This window comes from Penicillium digitatum, chromosome 3, assembly GCF_016767815.1.
Source record: "Penicillium digitatum chromosome 3, complete sequence".
Lineage (NCBI taxonomy): Eukaryota > Fungi > Ascomycota > Eurotiomycetes > Eurotiales > Aspergillaceae > Penicillium > Penicillium digitatum.
Window position 1 is genome coordinate 3,682,572 of NC_089386.1, and position 23,290 is coordinate 3,705,861.

Genomic DNA, 23,290 nt, shown 5'->3' on the forward strand with positions numbered 1-23,290 from the left:
CGGAAAAAATCGCCTGTCGACTCCCAGACTGGCCAAACCCTTCTCCTCGCATTCCAACACAAGTCGCGCCGCCATGAACGAAAGCATCAAACAGCATTATCTGGCTGACTCGCCTCCTACCGTGGTCAGACTGGAAGTCAAGTCACACTTCGACAATCTCAAAGACCAAAACTTGAGAAAATATGCGCACTTCATGAGCAGGTATGGTGTTCCTGAGGTCCACCTGCCAGTACCACGTTTTCTAAGAGCTATTGGCAGCTAACCTTTTTCGCATGTACACAGAGCCGCATTCGAGGGCACTCGAGTCACCTTGCGTCAGGTTTCTCCTGAGTCTGAACCTATTTACGACCTCATCCTGGCTCTCTACCACGTCTCTAATGGCGACTGGAACAGCCTCGCCCAGAAAACACAAGTTAGCGCCGAAGATCTCCGTTTCTTCCTTGAATATGCAGGTCAATTCTTGGGCAACTGCGGAAACTACAAGGGCTTTGGTGACTCTAAATTCATCCCTCGTCTGTCCGCATCTGCGTTCGAGGCCCTGGCTTCGGTTACTGCGGAGACGAAGGCGGCTTTCCAGAAGGCCAACACCACTGGAGGAGGGATCTACGAGACCAGTGAACAGTCAAAGATGCACCTCGGTTATCCCAAGGGCGGCCACATGACCACTTACTACCCCGACTCGCCGACGATCTCTCAGGAGGAGATCACGGCAATTGGTGACTTGATGGAGAAGAAAGGTCTTGCGTTGGAGAATACTAGAATCCGGAAGACATCTTCAGGTGATTTCGAGCTTTTGATCGCATCCGGTGTTTCATCCCCCCCGGTGAAAGACCGGGATCTTGGCGAAGTGGACACATTCGAGCTTGACGGAGATCTGAAGGGAAAGACGGTGCGTCTTGTCTTCGGTGACCATCATGAGGAGATGACAAAGATCGCGCACAGCATCAAGCAGGCGAGACTTGCTGCCGCAAATGAAAACCAGAAGAAGATGCTTGATTCATATGCTCTCTCATTTGGAGCTGGATCCATCGAGGCTTTCAAGGAGAGCCAGCGTATCTGGGTAAAGGACCAAAAGCCTGTGTTGGAGACGAACCTGGGCTTTGTTGAAACATACAGAGACCCCCATGGTGTGCGCGGAGAATGGGAAGGCTTCGTTGCCTTGGTATGGCATACCTGCTGAACTTATATGGACTGCCATCGCTAACATTTCCAGGTCAATCTGGAGCGCACCCGAGCCTTTGGTACGCTGGTTGCCAGTGCCGAGAGCATGATTCCCAAGCTGCCCTGGGGTACGGACTTTGAGAAAGACAAGTTCCTTAGCCCCGACTTCACATCGTTGGAGGTCTTGAGTTTCGCCTCCTCAGGTCTGCCAGCTGGCATCAACCTACCCAACTATGATGATATTCGTCAAAACCTTGGCTTCAAAAACGTGTCTCTGGGCAATGTTCTCAGCGCCAAGGCTCCTAACGAGGCTATTCCTTTCATTGCTGAGAGTGACCAGGAGGTCTTCCGCGCATTCCGGGATCCGGCATTTGAGGTCCAGGTCGGAATCCACGAATTGCTGGGTCATGGAACTGGTAAGCTGTTGCAGGAAACAGCACCAGGGGAGTATAACTTTGACATCAAGAACCCACCCATCAGCCCCGTCACCAACAAGCCCGTATCGACCTGGTACAAGCCTGGACAGACATGGAGCTCGGTCTTTGGTTCCATTGCTTCCTCATACGAGGAGTGCCGTGCTGAGTGTGTGGCCATGGTGCTTGGCTGCGATTTTGGCATTCTGAAAATCTTTGGATTCGGCGATGGCAAGGAAGACTTGGCCGGTGAGGCCGGCGACGTCCTGTTCGCAGCCTACCTTTCCATGGCTCGCGCCGGTCTGGTTGCCCTCGAGTTCTGGGATCCGAAAACCCAGAAATGGGGTCAAGCCCACATGCAGGCTCGGTACAGTATCCTGCGCACCTTCCTCAATGCCGGTGATGACTTTGTCAAGCTGTCTCACAGCAAGGAGGATCTCTCTGATCTGGAGATCCGCCTTGACCGGTCCAAGATCCTGACTCACGGACGCCCTGCCGTGGAGAAATATCTCCAGAAGCTGCATGTCTACAAGAGTACTGCAGATGTTGAGGCTGGCAAGGGCTTGTACGACGATATTACCTCTGTTGACAGCTGGTGGGGAACCACCGTTCGTGAAGTTGTTTTGAAGAACAAGGTCCCTCGCAAGGTCTTTGTACAGGCCAACACTATCCTTGAGGGTGACCAGGTCAGCTTGAAGGAGTATGAACCGACTCTGGAGGGTCTGATTCAGAGCTTTGCAGAGCGTAATGTCTGATAAGACACGCATCTAAAAAAAATCGACGTATTGAAGTATGCAAGTGACTTGCCTATATAGCACGTTTTTCTTTCCCATATAACCAGCTGCTTACATATGTAATTAAAATACCTTCTGATGTCCGTTCAGAGGCGTGCGAACGACGACCTTTATTGTTTTATAAGACTACCCCCTATTTCACAGCAAACTATTCCACCAACTTTTGAATTGGGGGTTCTCTACCAGCCACATTTATTCAATCTTCCTTCTATTTCTCCTGTAGTCTTCATCGTGAAATGCAAGACTTTATGGTTTAATATCATGTGGTGCATGAACGATCATGTAAAAGTCACGTCCGGGCTGGTCGACATTCAACTTTAATAGCAAGTATTCCAAACACACTAGAGCGGAGATTAGTCCCTATTATGTACAAACCAGCTCTCTTTTGAAATAGAAATTTAAAAAAAAAAGCTCAAAATCTTGCTGTGAAATAGCAGATCAGGGCGGGTTTGCGGGGAATCAGCTAGAAATGCATCAAAGCCTATGGGCATCCTTGAGGTTACCATGACTTCGCTAAGCATGCCTCATATCATCTCCCAAAGATTCGTCTCTAGAAACAGGAAATTCAAATTTAAATCCCAAATTAAAGCAAAAGATAGGAGGACACGGCACGTGCCAAGGTTTCAATGGCTAGTGAGGCGCTCGGCCTTCCCGCCGTCCACCTGAGTTCCCCAACCTCTAAGCGCTGTCTCTCCTTGTCCAACGATCACTGTGAATTTAGCAGATGAAAGTGTGCATCTGCTCTCTCTTTTTTGGAAACATTTTTGATCCTGGTGCTGAAAGCTAGTCATTGGATTGGAAACCCGTCAAGGCTCTCAACCCCGGCGACTTGGACACGACTCGACTCGGATCAGTCGCATTGCTAGACTAGGTCAGGATTTGATCATTTTGGTTGCGTGGACCAGTTTGTCTGACGTGATTCAGGCAATAATAGAAACCACGGTGTCGCGAGAAACGCCGCCGTTGGACCCATTAACCACGGCGTGCCCGCCCCATCCAACGGACTCCCTAGAGGAGGACGACAATTATTACACTACACCTCCACCGCACTCCCCTGCATCGGCGTCAAGTTCCTCACCCGCATTTCCTCCGCCATTCTCGTCTCTCATCTTCTCGTCACTACCAGACACTAATCGCCCATATAAAGTTATTGAACCTGGACCCGCTTGTCCTCCAACATTAGCGCCTCAAGCACCTGTCGAGGAGTCGCTCGAGCCGGCCCCATCTTCGGCAGTTGTCGCTGACACAAAAGCGTCTTTCACTGAACCAAAAAGCGAGGGCCCTTCCGACGACAGTGAACCACCACCACCATACACAGAAGGCTATAGTCCACTTGAGTCTTTCACCTACGTGATGGCTGCTGCAGGAGGTGCCTCCAGTATCATAACCCAGGTCCAGCAGACCGGGGGCCCGCCAATCAACACCCTTGGTGGTATGTTTGGCAACAATGGCCGCTTGATAAACTTTGTGTTAACACGTTTTAACAGACATCGGTGGAGATGAACACGTCGGTCTTGACCTTCGGTAGGGTCACGCATTGATTCACATCCCAATTATGCACAGACTAACGAATACATAGTGGTACGCGGTTCACCCTTTCGCGAGATGAGCTGTTGACTTTGCCTGAATTTGTTCTGCTCTCCCTCTTCCCCAATGGCCTCCTTCCCGATGGTCATTCTACGAATGGGTTACATGACGGGGATGTATTCCCGGTTGACGTACGCAAATCCTTGTCCTGAGTTATAAGGTCTGTCTGACAGTTATTATCCAGTATGACCCGGTCTCACTCCAGTACATGCTGGATTTCTTCCGAACTGTTGCTCAAACAATTCCCTCATCTCTGCCTTCCGGCTCAAACTCACCCGAAATGGAATTGTCGGACCCAATGCAGGGTTCAGCCCGTGATATGCTGCAGGATCGTGCTGGCATAATTGTTCTCCGAGAGGACCTTGACTTCTATGTGATCCCCCCTCGCGCCGACATTGGACATGATGAAATGCTCGAAGTCAAACGGGCGGCGGGTAGGTCGCTATTGCGACAAGACGGCATCTTTTCTGGACTGCGCAAGAGCGAGGAGATTGGGTCAACTGAGCAGCATCTTATTGAAATGCTGACAGCCGGGTGAGTAGAACTCGAGATTTCAATCCCGGGCCAATGCTGATATACAATGCAGAGGATTCGATCGTGCTGACCAGTGGGGCCACCGTGCCCCGGAGCCTAACAAGGCAGTCATCTGCAGTCTTGCACTGGCCAAACTTCGCACCGATATCCGTGGAGACCTGTCAAACAATAATTCCGTGGGCATGGCCCAGAAACTTCTCCTGTTTTGGCGCAAGCCTGCCCGCCGCTGCTGGTGGGAGGGCATCGAGCTAGATGACGTCGAGGGCGTGGATGGGCCAGTCAAGGTTTGGATCCGGCGTGTGTGGACTTTGGAGATGGTAAGAACCCCACCCTTGGTGAACTCGAAACTCTCGATAGCTAATCCCATCGCAGAGTGTTATTGGACTCCGTTGATCTTTTTTTTTTTTTTTTTTTCCCTCCTTCTTTCCTTTGCATGTGCGATTATCATTCCCCCGGCCTTGTGCCTCGAAGTTTCGACTGTTAATTATTTTTCTCGAGTTGCATTTTTAAATATGTCTGCAACAATTATTCAAGTTTTCACCATACCGACAGCAGCACTAGCGAACTGAGCAGTTTGGGGTGTTCTCATTCCTTTGGGTGTATTCATCTTCTAGTCTGATAATTTTCTTCTTGGACATCAGTTAGTTTGGCCGTGAAGATTGAATATACAGTGCACATCTAATTGGCAATTGTAGCCTTTCCCTCACATTCCGTTTGCTTGTTTTGGATTCGAGTCTTGATTTCAAATTCTGTATTCATGCGACAATGAGAACAGAGCATAGCCATGATCTAAGACCACTGACCAAGACCAGTGCCTATTGATGATTGTAGGATCCTATAGCTAACTCTTCTTAATATGTCTATGCCTATTGAAGCCCCTGTTGTCATGTTGTAAAGATTTCTTCGTTTGGAGCCTGAGGCACAAATCACATGATGCTCTCCCTGGAATGGGACTAGCGTTGATTTGGGCAAAGTCGCGCAGAATATCGATCTCGGAGCCAACCTCTCCAGCTGGATCCTATTTGCATGCCTTTGACGCAGTCTTTAATTTTGTCACACATTTGCTTTATGCCGTGGCATCATACAAGTACTCGTTGGTAACTCTTTCGCGCTTGGGCCATTCTCAATTGTGCCTCACTGCAGTGATCAGCCCTTCGAACATCGAGCCGGTCAAAACAATCGCAAGCTCTTTATTATCCCGCCCATACCCTCGAAGGGGCATGTTACTGTGCAATTGAATCGCCAACATGTCCCCTCTCCGAGGATATATCAGTTCCTACCCTCCGCGCATGCGCCAGTATGGAAACGCGTTGCTTACACCTGTCAATCCTCCATCTCAGACCGGCCCAACTCCGCGTACCACAAAGCGTGGAACTACGGCCATCAACTATGCTGAAGATGGCTTTGATGATGAGGATTTTGATGAGAACGATGGGCCCCGGCGGCCCACGGGACTGAGGAGTCTGCGGCGCGAAGAATCCGCTACCGACAAGTTGGTGCCCTACTCAGAGAAGCTGGGCAAAGAAGTGCATGCGCCAGTGGAGGTACAAGGCCTGTTTCGCGAATGGATGATCAAGAGAATGTTGCGACCAGCGTATGTTCCCTATTTCCAGGACTGAGGTGGCCATTAACGACAGTGGCCTTTTGTCTTTTCCGTCTATCCTTAAATCTGGCTAACATACAGTGTGGTGATTCTAGGTGTGCCGATCAACTGCAAATTCAAGCGCAACTCCCCTTGACCCTCGTTCCCATCCGAATTGACGTCGAAGTCCCCGCTCATCAACCCCTCGAACCATTTCCCTTCCCACGCACTGCCGTGGACCCTAGCATAAACCAGACTCTTCCTGCGTATCGCAGACCTGAACCATTACCCCCGTTTCGTATTAAGGATACCTTCTTGTGGAACCTCCACGAATCACTCTCAACGCCCGAAGAATTTGCTATTGGTTTCGTTCGCGATCTTGATCTGCCAAATCCCCAAGCCACGACCATGACCATCAGCAATCAGATCCGACAGCAGCTTGAGGAGTACGCCGGTGTCGCTCTTCACCCCCTCTTCCAGAGCACAGATGCAGGCACGGTGCCCAGTGTTCTGCCACAGACTGAACCGTCAAGAGACACGCCAACGACACCAGCTGCTGTCAACGTTGCGACACCTGATAGCCGACCCAATGTGATGACTACAGTAACCGTGACCAAGGAAGCGTTGATAAATGACAACCTTTTGAACCCAGACGACGCATATCGGTGCTTGATCACTCTCAACATCAACCTGCAAAACAAGCTGTACACAGACAAATTCGAGTGGTCTCTACTACACCCACCTGGCATGGCTGAAGAATTCGCGCGCATCACTTGCGCAGATCTCAGCCTTGGTGGTGAATGGGTCAGTGCGATTGCGCATGCCATCTACGAAGCAGTTTTGAAGTTCAAAAAGGAAGTCTGCGAAAGCGGTGCTCTTGTCAGCGGTATTAACGGCTACGGCAACGAAATTGACAATTTGGCAGCCAACGGCGTGGAGGCTGGTTGGCGATACGACCCTGAAACAATCTGTGATGGGTGGCAACCTCAAGTCGAGACACTATCCAAGGAGGAAATTGAACGGAGAGAAGGTGACCGTGAGCGCCAGATCCGACGTTTACGCCGAGAAACAGCCAGGTTCTCTTCAACTACGGGCATCACACCCGAGGTCTCAAGGCAGAACAGTGGCAATTACTTCGAGGTAGACAGTGAGACTCCGCTCGGTCGTGGTGAAAGAAATAAGCGCAAGCGCCGATTCCGTAGCCTCAGCCCTACAGGCAGAAGTGGCACCCCTGGTGGCCGTGGAACCCCTGATACCGGATCAGGGGCTGGGTACGGTGGCGGTGGTGGCACGCTTTCTGACTGGTATGTGGCCGCTAGATACATCTCGGTCGAAGATTCACTAACGATTTCTGCCTCTAGGGAACGCCAAAGCTGGAGATGTAAGAATTGTGCGGTGTGGGGCACAGCAGTTTGGGCAGTGCGCGATGGTCCAGATGGCCCACGGGTAAGTGTTCACACTAGAATGTACTGCAAGCAATTTCTAATTATCCTCTCCAGACACTCTGCCATAACTGTGGCCTACTCTACGAGCGTGATAAGGTTGCACCGGAATGGTCCAAGGATCTTCATCGTCACGATGTTCCCGTCGGTCGATATGGCTGAACTATCCACGGCATCTTCCCATACATCACCTTAATGTACTATGTTAAGCTTCAATGACCTACTTCACGCCACCCATTTCTCCGTGTCCTTCTCAACCATTTAATTCGCTATGGTTGTACCCTTGTTTTACCTGTTTCGGCGCCACGGCGCATCGCCTTCTGTTGCAGGCATCTGCTTTCAATTTCCATTCACAAAATTCGGGGCGTCAATATCATTATGAGTGATCTTTTTTCTCTCTCAACGTTCTCTTGCCTTCTTACTTTCCGCGCATGTTCTTTCTTTGCGCGGATGATTCAAAGGTAAGGAGCTACTAGAAACTAGTGTAGACATTCAATGAGATTCGAAAATGATATACTGATCCCAGTCTGAGGTAAACTCGATCGTTCGATTTTAATTTGCAACCCGCGCACTGCAAGTTACTTCATCGCCGCCGTTCCCCGCTGCTCTTCCTCACATATGGACCCCCTTGTGCTTTTCTTTAGCAGATCCAGTAGCACGGATGGTCCACCTTGTCCTGTATAAAGCCACACGACCCATAAACGATGACTGGATTAAATGGCACGTGTCGAGCCAGAATGGTGCTCAAGCTAGTGAGGACACGAGATCAAGCTTGAGCTTCCAGGCCTACAGGATGAGAGAAAAAATCTTGGATGTCAGAGCCACCAGGCATCGTTTTGCCAGATAGATAGTAGCTAGATCCCCCCCTCTCTCTCTCTCTCTCTCATCCTTTCGTCCGTGGTCCCTTACTCCTGGAATCGGATACACTGTTTCTTGATCTCCTTCGTAGTACGATATTAAGAAATAACGTAATTGCATTCTTTATGGTGATTTAGTGTATTAAACGAGCCTTGACCATGTGTTTGATTAGATGTAAATAGGGGAATAGGTCGCCTTTGATAGGTCAGACAACTCAGCTATGCTTTAATGCGTGTGGCAGAATTGGACGAACAAAATGCAGAGATGACTAGCGTCAGTGAAGGGATTTTCCATGTGCTCTAGGAGTGCCGATCAACCCATGACTCGATCGGTGATTGAGCCCCGGGGAACATGACTGGTTGCTTTTATGGCAACCTGACGAGAGTTTCTGTGGGTGTGAACATCGGGATAATTGGAATATTGAAGTCTGTTCTAATTCGAGGTGCAATTTGGAGGGTCCTACTGTTGTAACCTATGCCTGATTTAAAAAGGATGTCCCCAACACTAACAACACGCTATTCTTGAGGGAAAGGCCATTTCCAGTTCCGAATATGTTCAGGATCAACCCCGTTATCGAAAGCCTCAGACTTGCCCGCAAGCTGCTCATTATACAACCTCTCTCTCACACCAGCTGCTGTGTTCCCGAGAGATTGAACCAAATCGATGGCAGCAATGGCGAGACTATATCGATCGGTCTCATTGCGCATGGCCAGCTCAAATGGCGTGTCAATGTTGCCCTTCTCTTTGTACCCTCTGACATGCAGATTGTGCTGACCAGGTCGCTTATACGTAAGCCGGTGGATGAGCCAGGGGTAGGAGTGGAAGTTGAAGATTATAGGTGTGTCGGTAGTAAAGATGGACTTCCATCTCTTATCGGACATGCCGTGGGGATGGTGGATGGTGGAAACCAGTCGGAACAGATCCACGACATTAACGAACCGGACTTTGAGCTGTGGAAGATGTTCACGTAGTAGTGCAGTTGCGGCTAGGGCTTCGTGCGTCGAAACATCACCGCAGGATGCCATCACGATATCTGGCTCTGCGCCTTGGTCGTTGCTCGCCCAGTCCCAAATTCCGAGACCCTTGGTACAGTGCGCGACGGCTGCATCCATGTCCAGGAACTGGATATGGTCTTGTTTATCGGCGACAATCACATTCACATAGTTGACGCTGCGGAGACAGTGGTCCATTACGGATAGAAGAGTGTTGCCGTCGGGTGGGAGGTAAATCCGAACCACCTCGGGGCTCTTGTTAGCCACCACGTCGAGAAATCCGGGATCCTGGTGGGTGAAGCCATTATGGTCTTGTCTCCAGACCGTGGCGGTGATGAGAATGTTCAGGGACGAGATTCGGGCTCTCCACTCCACTTCAAGGCACTTCTCGATCCACTTGCAATGCTGGTTCACCATGGAATCAATGACGTGAATGAAAGGCTCATAGCTATTGAGCAGCCCGTGCCGTCCAGATAGAATGTAGCCTTCCAGCCAGCCTTCACAGGTATGTTCACTGAGGATCTCCATAACGCGGCCATCGGGGGACAGATTTCCTCCGTCTTTATCTTCTTCGAAATAATCCCCCATCCAGACTTTCTTGCCTGCTTTGTACACCTCTGATAGCTTGTTGGACTCAGTCTCGTCGGGCCCAAAAAGCCGGAAGGTCTTCATGTTCTGCGCCACTATGTCACGAAGGAATTTCGCCATGTTGGCCATGCCTCCCTTAATTGTCAACCCTGGGTCAATTTTCTTGAACCCATACTCTCGGAAATCGGGAATGTGAAGCGGCCGGCGGAGAAGACCTCCATTACCAACGGGGTTGGCACTTATCCGCGAGTTACCCGTGGGCACGAGTTCCTTTAGTTCCTGAATCAAAGTGCCATTCTTGTCGAAGAGCTCTTCCGGTCTGTAGGACCTCATCCATGTTTCTAACAACTTCAGATGATGGGGGTTGGTGTGGACATCAGTGATGGGAATTTGGTGTGCGCGCCAAAATCCCTCGAGGAGATGGCCATCAACCTCTCGTGGAGCCGACCATCCCTTGGGTGTACGAAGAACGATCATTGGCCAGCGGGGTCGGAACGGGGTCTCCGTCTCTCGGGCTTGCTGTTGGAACTCTTGGATCTCCGTGACACATTGCTCGAGCGTAGCCGCCATGGCCTGATGCATGCTGTCGAAATCACTTCCCTCCACAAAGTACGGTTTCCATCCATAGCCAACGAGCAACGATGCAAGTTCGTCGTGAGTGATTCGGGCAAGCACTGTCGGATTGTTGATTTTGTATCCGTTGAGATGAAGAACCGGAAGGACTGCTCCGTCATTGATCGGATTCAGGAACTTCGTGCTGTGCCAGCTGGTTGCAAGTGGACCGGTCTCGGACTCGCCGTCTCCAACCATGGTCAAAGTAATGAGATGGGGGTTGTCAAAGACCGAGCCAAAGGCATGCGAGAGTGCATATCCCAGCTCACCTCCCTCGTGGATACTTCCAGGTGTCTCGGGGGTCGCGTGGCTTCCAATCCCACCTGGGAAAGAGAATTGCTTGAAGAAATTCTTCATACCCTCCGTGTCCTCCCCTTTATCCGGGTAGATTTCCGAGTAGACACCCTCAAGGTAAGATTGAGAGATGATTCCAGGCGCTCCATGTCCGGGGCCGGAAACGAAAAGAACATCGAGGTCGTATTTCTTGATGAGGCGGTTCATGTGCATCCAGGTAAAAGATTGCCCGGCATCAGAACCCCAATGACCCAAGAGTCGAGCCTTGAGATGCTCCAGCTTCAACGGTTCTGTGAGAAGTGGATTGTCGCGAAGATAAAGCATGCCCAAACATAGGTACATGCTGGCCCGAAACCAGGCATTCATCTTTCGGATTGTCTCGGCGTCGAGCGGATTCCCACTCACTGTTGAACGCGCCTCTCCATAGGCGGAGATACTCTTTTCGCCTGACTTTGACGCCATGCTCTGCCAAGGTTGTACAAAATGTACGGAAAACAATCCCGCGATTATCCTGGGGATCTGAGAAAGCTGGAAAAGATTGTATACCCTGATACCCTGGATCTATAGGTGTTGAGATATCATAAATTTAAGAGGAAGTAAGAGAATGATTGACCGGGGAATTTTTATAACTGACAAGTCAATGACGTATGGTTTGTTATCAGGGTTTCCACCGGATCTCTACGGTGCTATGTGCTATATGCACACCTATAAGCATGAATCATGACCCCTGGGACCACTGCAATGGTCATTGCTATGTAAATTTGGTCAATACGAATAAGTCGGCCGCGTTTGAGATCTTGTGACATCTGTTTGGTTGGTTTTCTCAAAGGGCTTCTCAACTGTCTTTCATTTTGTCGAATATCAGGAGTATCACTCAATGAATACCAAATCCTGATTTATCTGCACCAGTGACCCTATCTCCTTGTTCCTCCGCCTGCGCCATATCGGAGACTTTGAGAAGGGCGAAGTGTACTCCGCATGGCTTGATCCAGAACGTGCAGGGTTCGACCGGATCTTTGAGACTGTCGGGACAGGAGTACTAAGTCATATAAAGCAGGCATACCTCGGAGACTGAAATTGACCACTGATACAATCCGAAATTTTCAGTTTGGCGAATATGCGACAAGTATCCGCCATGTGTATGAGAAGCCATTGTCGCTCTTCCTCTTTGTTCATGGATCTTGGGGATGTGATGCAGCCTGTTCACTTCACCATTATCATTTCATTTTTGGTTTAGGGCAGAAAAAAAAATTTAGCTTCGGTTTAGTGATATTCATGGAGGATGACATTTTGTTGCAATCGTTGGCTGGAATGAATGAAGATAGCGTTGGTGAATAAATGATGGAAAAGACAACCGAGCCAAATTAATATCAACCCTGTAGAGCCATTGGCCCTATAAATGTTGAATTGGCTGTGAATAACCTACCTATCAAAAGAGCAGCTGTCTGCGTTCAGCCTTCAAAGAAACAAATGGTCAAGTTGGTGTACTCGTGGGGAACAAAAATCCGTACTGACTGTCGCAGGTCGTCTTGAGTCTTGACCGTTTCTGTATGACCTAGAGCATGTGGAGAATCTGGAACTCTAGAGAGCTCCTTAATCTTGGTATATAGGCACTACATCATCGGCTGTATTCCGCTCTTATCTCGTCTTTTTTTTTAGTTTTGGGGATCTAATTTCTGTTCTTAGAGCTAGTATATCATCTCACATCAGAAATCTCTTCTCTGACCTCACTCGATAAAGGGGCATGCATGCACAATAGAGATTAGATCTCGTATAGCTTATGCTCGTGAAGATAGATCAAAAGCGTACGCTGTGTTTGATGTCGTATGTTTGAATTTTGGCCGTCAAAATCGAAATTAAAAATGCCAGCAGAGAGCGATCAGAGTTGAACGAACCGAAAGGTGCACTAAACCAGATGTAAAACGTCCAAGAAAAGGTAGAACCGTGCATCTGGCAGCAAATTAGAACAAATTTTGCCCAGATGCGACATTTGGGTCCAGATGAGGGAAGTCTGTAACGGGATGAAGCCTTCCAGTTCGGAAGGGCGCAGTCAATTGTGCTGGGGTCGCCGTAGGAAGAGTCCTCTGACCCTGTGGAATCCCAGGGTTATAGTTAAAAACCCAAAGACGCATCGACTGATCAGGACAAGTTCCAGTGCAAAATCTGTGTCGCAGCCATGACCCACTCAAACGGTCACAGCTGGCCCCCGTTGATTGACCAGTGCTGATTGAAGCTGGAATCGCCTGCCAGGAGGCAGACATCCAAGTTGACTCATCTGAACTCCACATGTTGACTTCCAATTCTCTGAATAGTGAGGGGACCCGCCTCCCATCCGCGACCCAAAGAACTCCAACACCTAGGCATCGGGGCAAAGGGTATGTATGTCCATCCGTTGCACCCAGATTCCGGAGAATGTTGATGTCATCTTCAAATAAGCTCAAATGTGTAGAGCCTGTGTCATCCATGAACGGGAATTCAAAGCTCGGTGGCCTGGGTGGTGGTTTTTCATCTTTCCCATCTTTCCCATCTTTCTCTTTTTTTCCATCCTCTCCTTTTTTTCACTGCAACCGCTGGACCCTGCGGAATCCGAAGGCTCAGTCGTACCTAAGAAAGAGGGTTTAGAGATGGGACGCAACAGACGTGATCAACAGGGAAAGGGCTTAGGGCTTAGGGCTTTAGAATGATCTATTGTAATTTTGATGCCTCCATGGCTGCTGGAACATTGGGACGTTAGTGTGGTTTGCCGAAATGCACAACGAAACAGCATTTGAATGCGCCATCTTCAGTAGGAGCTCGATTCCCTAATGCCATAACTCATATAACTCCAATGTAGTTTCTCGAAACCTGGTCGAAACTGAATTGTTTTGTTTCTTCCTTGGCCAGCATCCAAAAAGAAAATTCAGCAAAGCTTACATTGAATTTGAGTAGGCTGATCTATTCAACAAACTACCTTTTCTCGAAGCCCATGACTTCTAAATACCTTTGCACTCTATGGCAGCTTTCTGTCCATCTATTTTCATCTTCTTTTACTTTTCATCTTCTTTTACTTATCGACCACCCAAAGGCATCCTCAAATACTCAATATTCTAGAGACACTTCTTCGCGGCTTCATATGCGGTTCCGCAACATTTACCGGCCATTTGGGCGGGACTACAAGTCCAAAAAAGCCAATTTGGTTGAGCTGTTATTGACTTCCTGCACCTCAGGCATAACTGTTTCACAGATGGTGGGCGACATACATAATTTGGAGGTTGCTGTTGGTAGGGGGAGAATCCGCACCTGTTGCCTTCGTCCCCGGTGGAACGCCAGAGGAAATTCCTTTAGAGAGGGTCACATAATCGGACTCGGAATCACTCGTAACCTTGGGAAAACGAGTACAGAAGACGGTGATCGCAATGTAGTTACTTTGAATGTCAGAATGGTTCGTAACATCCACGACTGAGCTATTGGTCAAGTGGGATTCTCCAAATACGGTAAAAAGCTGGCATAGTTCTACACTGAGCAAACTTTCAGCGCTCGTTAAAGCAGAATGTCAGGCTTTGCGAGGAGTACCGAATTGCATGGCTGACCAACGAGATGAGATATATGGTTGAAAGGCTCAAAAGCTAGGCGAAAAAAGGATTTAAAAATTTGGCCGATTGAACATAGGAACAAGAGCATTGTATAGCACTTGCCCCATGTGTTGAATCTAGCAGGCCCAAAGTTACATTCATAGCCTTCGTCACCGTAAAGTGAAAAAAAAAAGAATTGATCTAATTAAATGGAAAGGTGCAGGAAAATCATATATTGTACAAAGAATTCATAAAAAAAAAACGGCCAAGGTATCAACTCATAACTAGCAAACCAAAAATTGGAAAACTCCCCTAAGTAAACAGAAAGTTGCAAGTCGCCAAAATCTAAGAGAATCGAAAGTAAAAAGCAATCACATTCGGAGGTGGATTAGAGCAGAAAGAGGGAGAGTTTCAAATTCCCATGAAACAACTCATAGCTCTTCAAGAGGAATGAGAGCGTTGAGCTGACGGAGCTCCTAAAGGCTCCTGTTTTAACCAAGCCAGTCAGCGATGAAGCTTCTTGAAGATCTTTTTACGAAGTAGAGTACGTACGGAACTAGCACGACGCTTGCGTCCTTTCCTTTCTTCAGCTCCGGTATCAGCAATCTCATTCTGCGACTTGTGAACCTCGCCCCCGATGCAAATGTGATTATTTCGGCCATTCACCCGGATGCCCGCGAGAGCGCGAATGTTGACAGGCCGGGGGTAGCCTGTGTCATCATGGAGGGCATTTGCGCGATTCAGCGCGGTGATGATGACAGCTGCAATGGAGCTCAGACGAGGGGATCCCTGGGTATCGTGGTGAGTTGGATCAGTCGGAGAATCAGCTGCAGAAGATGGCACCATGATGGTGTTCTCATCACCGGTTACGGTGATGGAGTTGTCGATGTAAATATTGATTGGGGAGGCCCACGGGTCGTCCATATCATCCTGATCGACACTCATGACAGTTGTGCCGCTGGGTCTAGTGACAGACAGCGTGTATGGAGGTGGGGCTGTGCCTGGAATGGAAGTAGAGGTAGGTGTAGAGGTAGATATAGAAGAAGAATTGCGATTTGCCCGGACTTCGGCAAGCTTATGTAGGTGGTGTCGCAAAGAGTCTGATGGAGGCAACATTATGAATGGGGTTATTTTTAATTATTTTAGCGTTTGTACTGATATGACCAGGGTGAAGAAGAGAAGTGCAGCAGCGGGTTGGCCGGGTTATTTAAGGCCTGGCGTTTGTTCATTTCGTTTGAATGGGCACAAACAATAGGAATAAGCACAATCAATAGACAATCAGTAGACAATCAATAAACAGCCAATCAATAGCTGTCAGGGGCCATTGACTTGCCTAATTGGGATCCTTGAATGGGCTTCTATTGTTCTCAATAGGCGTCACGTGATTGCTATTGTTCATTGGGGTATGGGTATCAATAGAATTAAACACCAGGTACCTGGTACCTACATCTCACTAGGCACCACCGTAATCAAGAAGGTGTCTCTACATTCAGTACTCCGTACCATGATTTCGCTAGTGTAGAAAGTGCGCCTCCAACTCTCTTCCCCAAAAGCAAATCGGAACGCTCCGCTGGTCCACAAGCCCCTGACTGTGGAGTAATCCTTCGTGTGGTGCGTTTATGTCACCGTAACCAACCGAATTGGATCCCAGATGATCGGATGTTCCTTTGTCGGTCGGTCGGGAATCTTTGCTGATGCCTACACCATCTAGGAAGTGGGCTTTTATAGTCAGGTTATTGGCTGGTTTTTTATGTGCGCAGGGCATCAGACCCTACCGATAGGGTTGTTTGGCCCCTTACTGCTAGACGGTGTATCATAACCAGGGGGTTCTGTGTGGGGTTGGCCTGGGTAGTATCGCCCACCTGGGTGAAGAGATTGCGCCGTCTGCAAAGGGTAATTAGCTTATACAATAGCCCTTGTAGATTGTGAGTTATACCGGTGCTTCTGTCGCGTCCGACATCCAAACCGTTACGGGTTGGTACTGACTTCGCGGAATTCATCTCCTTCAACTTCCACCTCGCGATCTCGAATCCGGCGCATTAAAGCCAGAAAGTTACTTTGTTGGAATTTTTGGCTTTGTTCGTTTCGCACGCTGTCAAGCAGTTGCCCTGCTGTTCGTGCAAGTTCATCTGCATCTCGACTCCGTGCTTCTGGATTCTGCTGGTCACTCTGGGGAATAAGATCCGATCCAATTCGAATCTGTTCTTCAGGGACTGGCTCAGAAATCTCGACTTCAGTAGTCTCCTGTGAGTGCTTCTGGGCATCTTGCTGGGCAACATCAACTCCTTGCAACTCCAGGTCCACCCGTGCCTGATCAAAGGCAGCCTCAAAAGCAGATTCGTCAAACTGCTGCGTGTGGTGTTGTTGCTCCGTCTGCATACCCTGCAGTGGCTGCATCTGATTCATCGAGGAGCCAATCATCTGGAAGCCAGGTGCAAAAGATGGTTGATGGGCACCATTCAGATGCGGGATTTGCTGGGCCTGGGACATAAGCCCTCCGTGTTGGGTCATAAATTCAGTGTGCCACCCGTCGTGTGTCGTCGCTGGTGCTATATTTGGTTTTTGTAGTTGCGCTACGGGGTGTGAGGGCCCTGATATCTGCAAGTTCTGGAAGTCCGATGCCCAACTGGCGTTGGTTACACCATGTCCGGTTGGGTGATGTACCGCGACATGATGTGATGGCGCACCAAAATAGGTGGGATGTTGCAAGTTGGGCAACGTGCGGCCGGAGAGGTTGCCTTCAAATGCAGCGAACTCCGGGTCTAGTATTCCTTCTTGGGGATTCTTGGATCGGAAACCCTGGGATATGCTTTTAGCATGAATGAAGCCACACATTTTAAAAGACGCTACAGACCTGAATAGGCGATTGACGAGCAGTCAACCGGTCTTGCTGAAGGGTCCGATCAACAGATGTATGCTTCTGGAAGTTCTGAAGGGCGTTTGACGGCCCGCAAAGTGCATCACCCATAATGACCTACTAAGATCGACCAAAGCAGAGTGAGAAGTGTAATGGTGTGATTTTGGCCCTCAGATCTCTCTGCAATCAGTTACCAGCACCAACTACAGTAATATTAGAAATGAAAGGTGCGAACGTCAGAAGTGACCACGGCCCACGGCCGTGGGGTTGCCGACGGCCGAGGCTCATCACGTGCATAGATCAAGGTAACGTGACTGAGCTAAGCACACGATAAGATACGGGAAGGGCCAGGTTGTTTGGCTGAAAGAGGGAGAGAGAGCTACTCCGACTCCCCGCGCTTCCACAGCTGTCAAGTTTACCGTTTGCTTTCTTTGATCCAACATGGTAACTGCTATTCCGCTATAGCTTTGAGCTTGTTTCACAATCCCATCACTAACATCTTCAACCCTCCAGGCGACCCCTCAGGTGATCTCGAATTCCGGTCACGAAGAGATGATTGTATGTGTCAAGATACAAACTTCAATTGATGGTCTATACAACCACACAGTGTACTTAATCTAACTGCGCTACGTGGAATATAGCACGATGCTGGCTTGGACTACTACGGCCGCCGGTTGGCCACATGTTCGTCCGACAAAACGATAAAGATCTTTGAGATTGAGGGAGAATCACACCGACTAGTGGAGACGCTGAAGGGGTAAGATGTTCTTCTGGATGTATGTAGCTTGGTATTGGATCACTGACATGAGTATTTCATAGCCACGAGGGTGCTGTGTGGTGTGTCGCATGGGTAAGTGACGCTCCAAATCATCAGCAACTGTAACGCGCAATCCAACTGATCATGCGATTCTCTCTATATAGGCCCATCCAAAGTTTGGCACAATTCTGGCCTCATCTTCCTACGATGGAAAGGTTCTGATTTGGCGGGAACAGCCCCAGAATGCGACCTCACCCTCCGGGGGTAGCACATGGACTAAGGTCTTCGATTTCTCCCTTCACACGGCCTCCGTGAACATGGTCTCCTGGGCTCCCCACGAGAGCGGGTGTGTTCTTGCCTGCGCTTCTTCCGACGGCCATGTCAGCGTGCTCGAGTTCCGGGACAACAACTGGACCCACCAGACCTTCCATGCCCACGGAATGGGTGTTAACGCTATCAGCTGGGCCCCCGCAGCCTTTGCTGGTAGCCTGATCAGCTCTAACCCCGGACCCGGCCAACAACGCCGGTTTGTTACCGGTGGCAGTGACAACCTGGTTAAGATCTGGGAGTACAAGTATGCTGATTGATGGACCTTCCCAAATATACAGCTACGATGTAAACTAACTTGATTTTCTTTTAGCGCGGAGTCCAAATCGTACAACCTCACCCAGACTCTTGAGGGACACTCAGACTGGGTCCGTGACGTGGCCTGGTCCCAGAGCATCCTCTCCAAGTCCTACATCGCCTCCGCCGCGCAAGACAAGACTGTTCGCATCTGGACATCCGATGCCTCCAACCCGGGTCAGTGGTCCAGCCAAACGTTGGAGTTCGACACTGTCCTATGGCGCGTTAGCTGGAGTCTCAGCGGCAACATCCTTGCCGTCAGCGGTGGTGATAATAAGGTCAGTTTGTGGAAGGAGAACCTCAAAGGGGAGTGGGAGAAAGTCAAGGATATCGAGGAGTAGTGGCTGTTTTAATTTCTTTGTGTCATCTGTTCCCTTCCTCAACTCATAATTTTCCTCTTTCTAAACGCTACAATTCTTGTTTCCATAAATGTTGATTCCACTGCGAGAGTCTTACGTCAATCTCCAGCGCTTTGGGCGAGCTTGGCCTGTTTTATTGCCTACCTTATCCACCGCTCAGCTCCATTTAAGACCAAAACAAAAACACGCAAAGACACAAAAGGCCGATCTGCATAGAATATTTCAGATGTGGCTCTTACACGTCCCAGAAGATGAATGGGCCCCTGGCCTCGGGCTCCTTCATGTCCATCCACCGTCCCAGCATCATGCTCCCACTAGGGATTATGATGGCCTCATAGCCATGGATCCAGCCCTGACCCTCCATCACGAGTGAAGGTAAATTTACCTCTTCCTCTTCATCTGCTTCGACAATGACAAAGCAGATCCGGGACCATCCGCCAAAGCCACCATGTGGGATAGCGATGTCTTCGGTAAACCCGAACACAGGGTTTCCTGCTTCATAGGGTCCACCATAAGCCCTCTGCTTGCCATCGAAATATGCCCGCTTAGTATCGGGACTGCTAGCGAGGGGGATAATCTTCCTGCATTGTTTGGGCCAAAACTGGTCGGAGGGTTGGAGGTCAAGGGTCTTGACATTTGTTAGCCTAGTAATTCATGCATTTCAGGCAATTCGCCTTCCACCCACCATCACGTCCAATCCGTCGCCATGTGTCTCGAGATCAGCGCATGTCTGACGCTCGTTGGTCTTTAGCAGGTCTGACAGCGGATGCATGCACGCTAATCAAAATTGATTGTCAGCTTGGGAGGTTCATTGGATTTTCGTTCTGTAGGTTTACTCACAATAATACCCTAGCCACGATGGGCTTAGTTTAAATACCTCGGTTGGAAAATCCTTTCGCGCCTTGGGCTTCAACTCTGCAGGTAGCCCAGAGAAGGATTCTTGGTAGGTAAACTCGGAAGCGTTCAAAAGGTGACGCTGCCAGAAGTTGCGCAGGTTCAGCAATTTGGCGAGGTCAAGCTTCTCGTGGTCGATGAATGCCTTGCCCACCTTTTCTGCATATGAGTAGACCTGTTTGATGTCGTAGTCAGTTCGACGACAGGGTTCGGTGATGGTTGGGTCAAGAGCAAAGGAACTTAGGCACTGCACATAACAAAGTTCAGTGATTGAATGTCCAGCTCATTCTTCGACGGAACGCGCGTACCAGCTGGAGACCATAAAAGAGTTGCGCGCAAGTTCGCTCTTTTTGAAATTCGCTCAAAAAATCTACCCCTCTAAGGGTCTCATGTATGCATTTCAGAGTCTTTGAGGTCGCCCCAGGAGCGATGGATAGACTCAGAGACTCCTCGAGCATAGTCTGCATGACCTCCATCCAGAGGTATTGACGGTCATCTTCCTCCCCTTTGAATTGGATCGGAGAGCTCAGCACAATGGCACGGATCTGGTATTCAATCTTCAACTCCCTAGAAGGTCTTCCCGGAGCAATGTCATAGCATTTACCAAAGCGATATCGCCAGATAGCGGACTCCGATTCGAAGACCTTGCTCCACATGTCTTTGCAGGATTGGGAGAGATGGAGAACATCACGATCACCGGGGAGATAGCATGCAATATCCTGAAGAATCTGTTGATCTTGAACATCAATGCCTGCAATCTACATTGTAGAATACAGTCATATACTTGCCTCGGTCGGAAGCTCGAGCAGTCGGCTTTGAGCACTGTGCACGGCAGTTGAAGCGACCTGCTCGAGGTGGTTGTGTGACATACCTGTGCATGTGATCAAAGTGTTCAGCACGTAAATTGCGCAGTCTTAAAGAGCGACATAGAGTGTGACGACCCACTGTTTGTGTATAGCTCGATGCCAGATGGAAGATGTGAGACAGAAACGAAAGGCGCGAAGAGCGCGAAGAGCGAATATTTGCGATATTTTGATACCAGTCTCGAATCACTTGACAAGGCCGAACGTCCAAATTGGGAAACTATTTGACGTAGCCAGTGACATCCACCTCACATGTGACAACGGAACAAAGAGAAACAAAGCGATACGTAGATCGATTCTATTCAAATTGCACCTCTTCACAAGACCAAACGGAGCACAAGCTCTGGATTTGATAGATTTCCTTAACAAGCTATGTATGCCGTGAGAGACGACGTCGCTGTAGACTTTCTCTCACTCCCCAACCATCTGCTAACAGGCCCTTGACTTCCTCGAGGCCAAGTCCACTCATCTCAGGGTAAATTGCCCATACAGCAATCCACCCGACCACACAAACAAGTGCATAGAGAGCAAACGTCCATGAGGGTGATATCCATTCCATCATAGGCAAGAAAGTGAGACCAACAACAAAATTTGATCCCCAGTTAGTTGCAGTGGCAAGCCCTGATCCCAGAGAACGTACATTAAGAGGGAAAAGTTCAGACTGCTGCCAGGGGACATTGCCGAGTCCGAGGGCATATGCTGCAGTATAGACAGTAAGACAAAGCAAAATCGCAAGGGGCACAAGAGAACTTGATTTATCGTCGATTGCTTGACGGCCACTTGGTTGTGAGTTCCATTTGTCGTCAATTGATGAAAACGAGAAAGCACAGACGACTAGCGCAAGGACCATGACAGGAATTGAATACAGGAGAATGCGTCGGCGACCAATCTTATCAATCAGCACAAATGCAAACAACGTGAAGATAAAATTCGTCATAGCCACCGTGAGTGATGTCAATGTCGGTGAAGAGAATGAAAGAGAGGAGAAGATGGTTGCCGAAAAATACATCAGGCTGTTGAATCCACAAAGCTGTTGGATCGCCTGGAGCATCATAGCTATAATCAATGCTCTTCTGTTCCCACCGTGAATCAACTGCTGACCCCGTTGAATGGTATCATGTAACCACTGGGGCTTTGTGCTACGAGACTTGGTTGGTCCCAGCTCCGATGACTCTTGGACAATTTCACCATGAATGTTGCGCACGACACGTTCCACTACATGATCGCAGCCAGGGCAATCCTGATAGATCTTACTCAGGACTTTCTTTGCCCGGGCATCGAATCCAGCCTGGACCAGCCATCGAGGCGTCTCGGGTAGCAGAGCGAGAATGGCAAGCTGAAAGAAGGCTGGGAATGCCCCAATTCCCACAATCCACCGCCAGCCTCCACTTGAAGTGGAAAACAACCACCCGACTATGTATGCCACCACCTGTCCACCGGTGATGAATAGACTGAGGATCGTGACAAGTCTTCCTCTTGCGTGCGAAGGGGCCAACTCGGAAATGTACCTGGAGAAATTACCCATCATGTTAGCAATCATCAGGTCTCTCGAAATCATATAACTGCCTGGCTCGGGGTTCTCAGTCCCTCCTTGATACGGCAACACGTCACGGCCAACCTACAATGGGGTCACCGCACTCGCGCTACCAACAGCAATACCAACAATGCTGCGTCCAATTATCATGCCCCAAACTTGGCTTGTGAGGGCCTGTACCAAAGCTCCAACTGCAAACAACAAATCTGCACCAAGTATGACCTTCCGACGACCAAACTTGTCTGCCAGCACACCGGTAAACGGGCTCGCGATCAACGCAAACAGGCTGGTGCATGATGTAATAAGGCTTTTATCCAGGGTTGTTAATTTCCGGCCCGATAGATCTGACCCGATGGTCACCAAAGTAGACGAAATTACACCTGTGCTAGAAGTTCCGACGGTGGTTAGTGAACATGAGGATCAATGGAGCAACATGGAGTGTTGGGTAGAAGCTAGCATACTCATATCCAAAAAGTAAACCACTTATCCCAGCGGTGAAGGTCAACGCCCATATAAACCAGCCTCCTGAGTATTCCAGCTCAGCAGCCAGGCTCTCATCGTTGTCTTCATGGTCTGAAGAGGCGTGGGATGAGGCGAGCAAAGGGGCATGGGGACCTGATTGGTATTGGTCATCTGCGCCCGGCATGTCTTAGGACTCTTCCAGCTCTAACCCCAGGTTCTGTTCTGGACTTATCCTCTGGAGCGTCTAAGACGGTGACCTTGGAACACCGGAAAGTGCCCAGGGGACGTCCGGGGGTTTGTCGCGATAAGCCGATAAGGAGAGCCGCTCAAAGCCCGAAGCGGAACTCGGATTCTGCTCGCGTTCTTTGGTTTGTTGTAAAAAATCATGAGTAGAGAGAAAAAGCAAATAGGAATAAAAAGGCTGCGAGCTTGCTAGGAAACTTTTTGGTTCCCCTTCATGCACTGAGGTGGAATGAAGCCATACTCTGTCAGGCAAAGTTAAGCCTGGGACGTAGAATGCAAGAAGCAACAA

At 49.2% G+C, this 23,290-nt stretch overlaps 8 protein-coding genes across 8 annotated transcripts; 4 read left to right on the top strand and 4 right to left on the bottom strand.

Moving 5' to 3' along the window:
• Positions 1 to 73: 73 nt before the first annotated feature.
• On the top strand, positions 74 to 2,329 carry Pdw03_8846 (Dipeptidyl peptidase, putative; the record flags this gene model as incomplete). Its single annotated transcript, XM_014681462.1, has 3 exons — positions 74 to 201; positions 283 to 1,162; positions 1,214 to 2,329. 3 exons carry the CDS (start codon positions 74 to 76, stop codon positions 2,327 to 2,329), a joined length of 2,124 nt encoding a protein of 707 aa, XP_014536948.1.
• A 665-nt stretch (positions 2,330 to 2,994) lies between these two features.
• Positions 2,995 to 4,882, top strand: Pdw03_8847 (Armadillo-like helical; the record flags this gene model as incomplete). Its single annotated transcript, XM_014681463.2, has 9 exons — positions 2,995 to 3,079; positions 3,156 to 3,239; positions 3,293 to 3,310; positions 3,381 to 3,800; positions 3,856 to 3,892; positions 3,948 to 4,086; positions 4,140 to 4,489; positions 4,542 to 4,806; positions 4,862 to 4,882. The coding sequence occupies 9 exons, from the start codon at positions 2,995 to 2,997 to the stop codon at positions 4,880 to 4,882; spliced, it is 1,419 nt and encodes a 472-aa protein (XP_014536949.2).
• An 854-nt stretch (positions 4,883 to 5,736) lies between these two features.
• Pdw03_8848 (RSC complex subunit Sfh1, putative) lies at positions 5,737 to 7,675 on the top strand (the record flags this gene model as incomplete). Its single annotated transcript, XM_014681464.2, has 4 exons — positions 5,737 to 6,083; positions 6,188 to 7,375; positions 7,433 to 7,517; positions 7,571 to 7,675. 4 exons carry the CDS (start codon positions 5,737 to 5,739, stop codon positions 7,673 to 7,675), a joined length of 1,725 nt encoding a protein of 574 aa, XP_014536950.2.
• A 1,211-nt stretch (positions 7,676 to 8,886) lies between these two features.
• Pdw03_8849 (Phosphoketolase, putative) lies at positions 8,887 to 11,319 on the bottom strand (the record flags this gene model as incomplete). Its single annotated transcript, XM_014681465.1, has 1 exon — positions 8,887 to 11,319. The coding sequence occupies one exon, from the start codon at positions 11,317 to 11,319 to the stop codon at positions 8,887 to 8,889; it is 2,433 nt and encodes an 810-aa protein (XP_014536951.1).
• Positions 11,320 to 14,849: 3,530 nt separating this feature from the next.
• Pdw03_8850 (uncharacterized protein) lies at positions 14,850 to 15,524 on the bottom strand (the record flags this gene model as incomplete). Its single annotated transcript, XM_014681466.2, has 2 exons — positions 14,850 to 14,894; positions 14,961 to 15,524. 2 exons carry the CDS (start codon positions 15,522 to 15,524, stop codon positions 14,850 to 14,852), a joined length of 609 nt encoding a protein of 202 aa, XP_014536952.2.
• Positions 15,525 to 16,115: 591 nt separating this feature from the next.
• Pdw03_8851 (Peroxin 20) lies at positions 16,116 to 17,376 on the bottom strand (the record flags this gene model as incomplete). Its single annotated transcript, XM_014681467.2, has 5 exons — positions 16,116 to 16,127; positions 16,184 to 16,292; positions 16,345 to 16,352; positions 16,395 to 17,207; positions 17,263 to 17,376. The coding sequence occupies 5 exons, from the start codon at positions 17,374 to 17,376 to the stop codon at positions 16,116 to 16,118; spliced, it is 1,056 nt and encodes a 351-aa protein (XP_014536953.2).
• Positions 17,377 to 17,706: 330 nt separating this feature from the next.
• Positions 17,707 to 18,987, top strand: Pdw03_8852 (Nuclear pore complex subunit (SEC13), putative; the record flags this gene model as incomplete). Its single annotated transcript, XM_014681468.1, has 6 exons — positions 17,707 to 17,709; positions 17,779 to 17,823; positions 17,907 to 18,022; positions 18,085 to 18,115; positions 18,187 to 18,596; positions 18,663 to 18,987. The coding sequence occupies 6 exons, from the start codon at positions 17,707 to 17,709 to the stop codon at positions 18,985 to 18,987; spliced, it is 930 nt and encodes a 309-aa protein (XP_014536954.1).
• A 253-nt stretch (positions 18,988 to 19,240) lies between these two features.
• Pdw03_8853 (Major facilitator superfamily domain, general substrate transporter) lies at positions 19,241 to 22,942 on the bottom strand (the record flags this gene model as incomplete). The annotated part of the gene is made up of 10 exons (XM_066102082.1): positions 19,241 to 19,633; positions 19,691 to 19,782; positions 19,846 to 19,981; positions 20,054 to 20,146; positions 20,208 to 20,627; positions 20,688 to 20,770; positions 20,845 to 20,982; positions 21,186 to 22,270; positions 22,385 to 22,681; positions 22,758 to 22,942. The coding sequence occupies 10 exons, from the start codon at positions 22,940 to 22,942 to the stop codon at positions 19,241 to 19,243; spliced, it is 2,922 nt and encodes a 973-aa protein (XP_065957165.1).
• Positions 22,943 to 23,290: the final 348 nt, after the last annotated feature.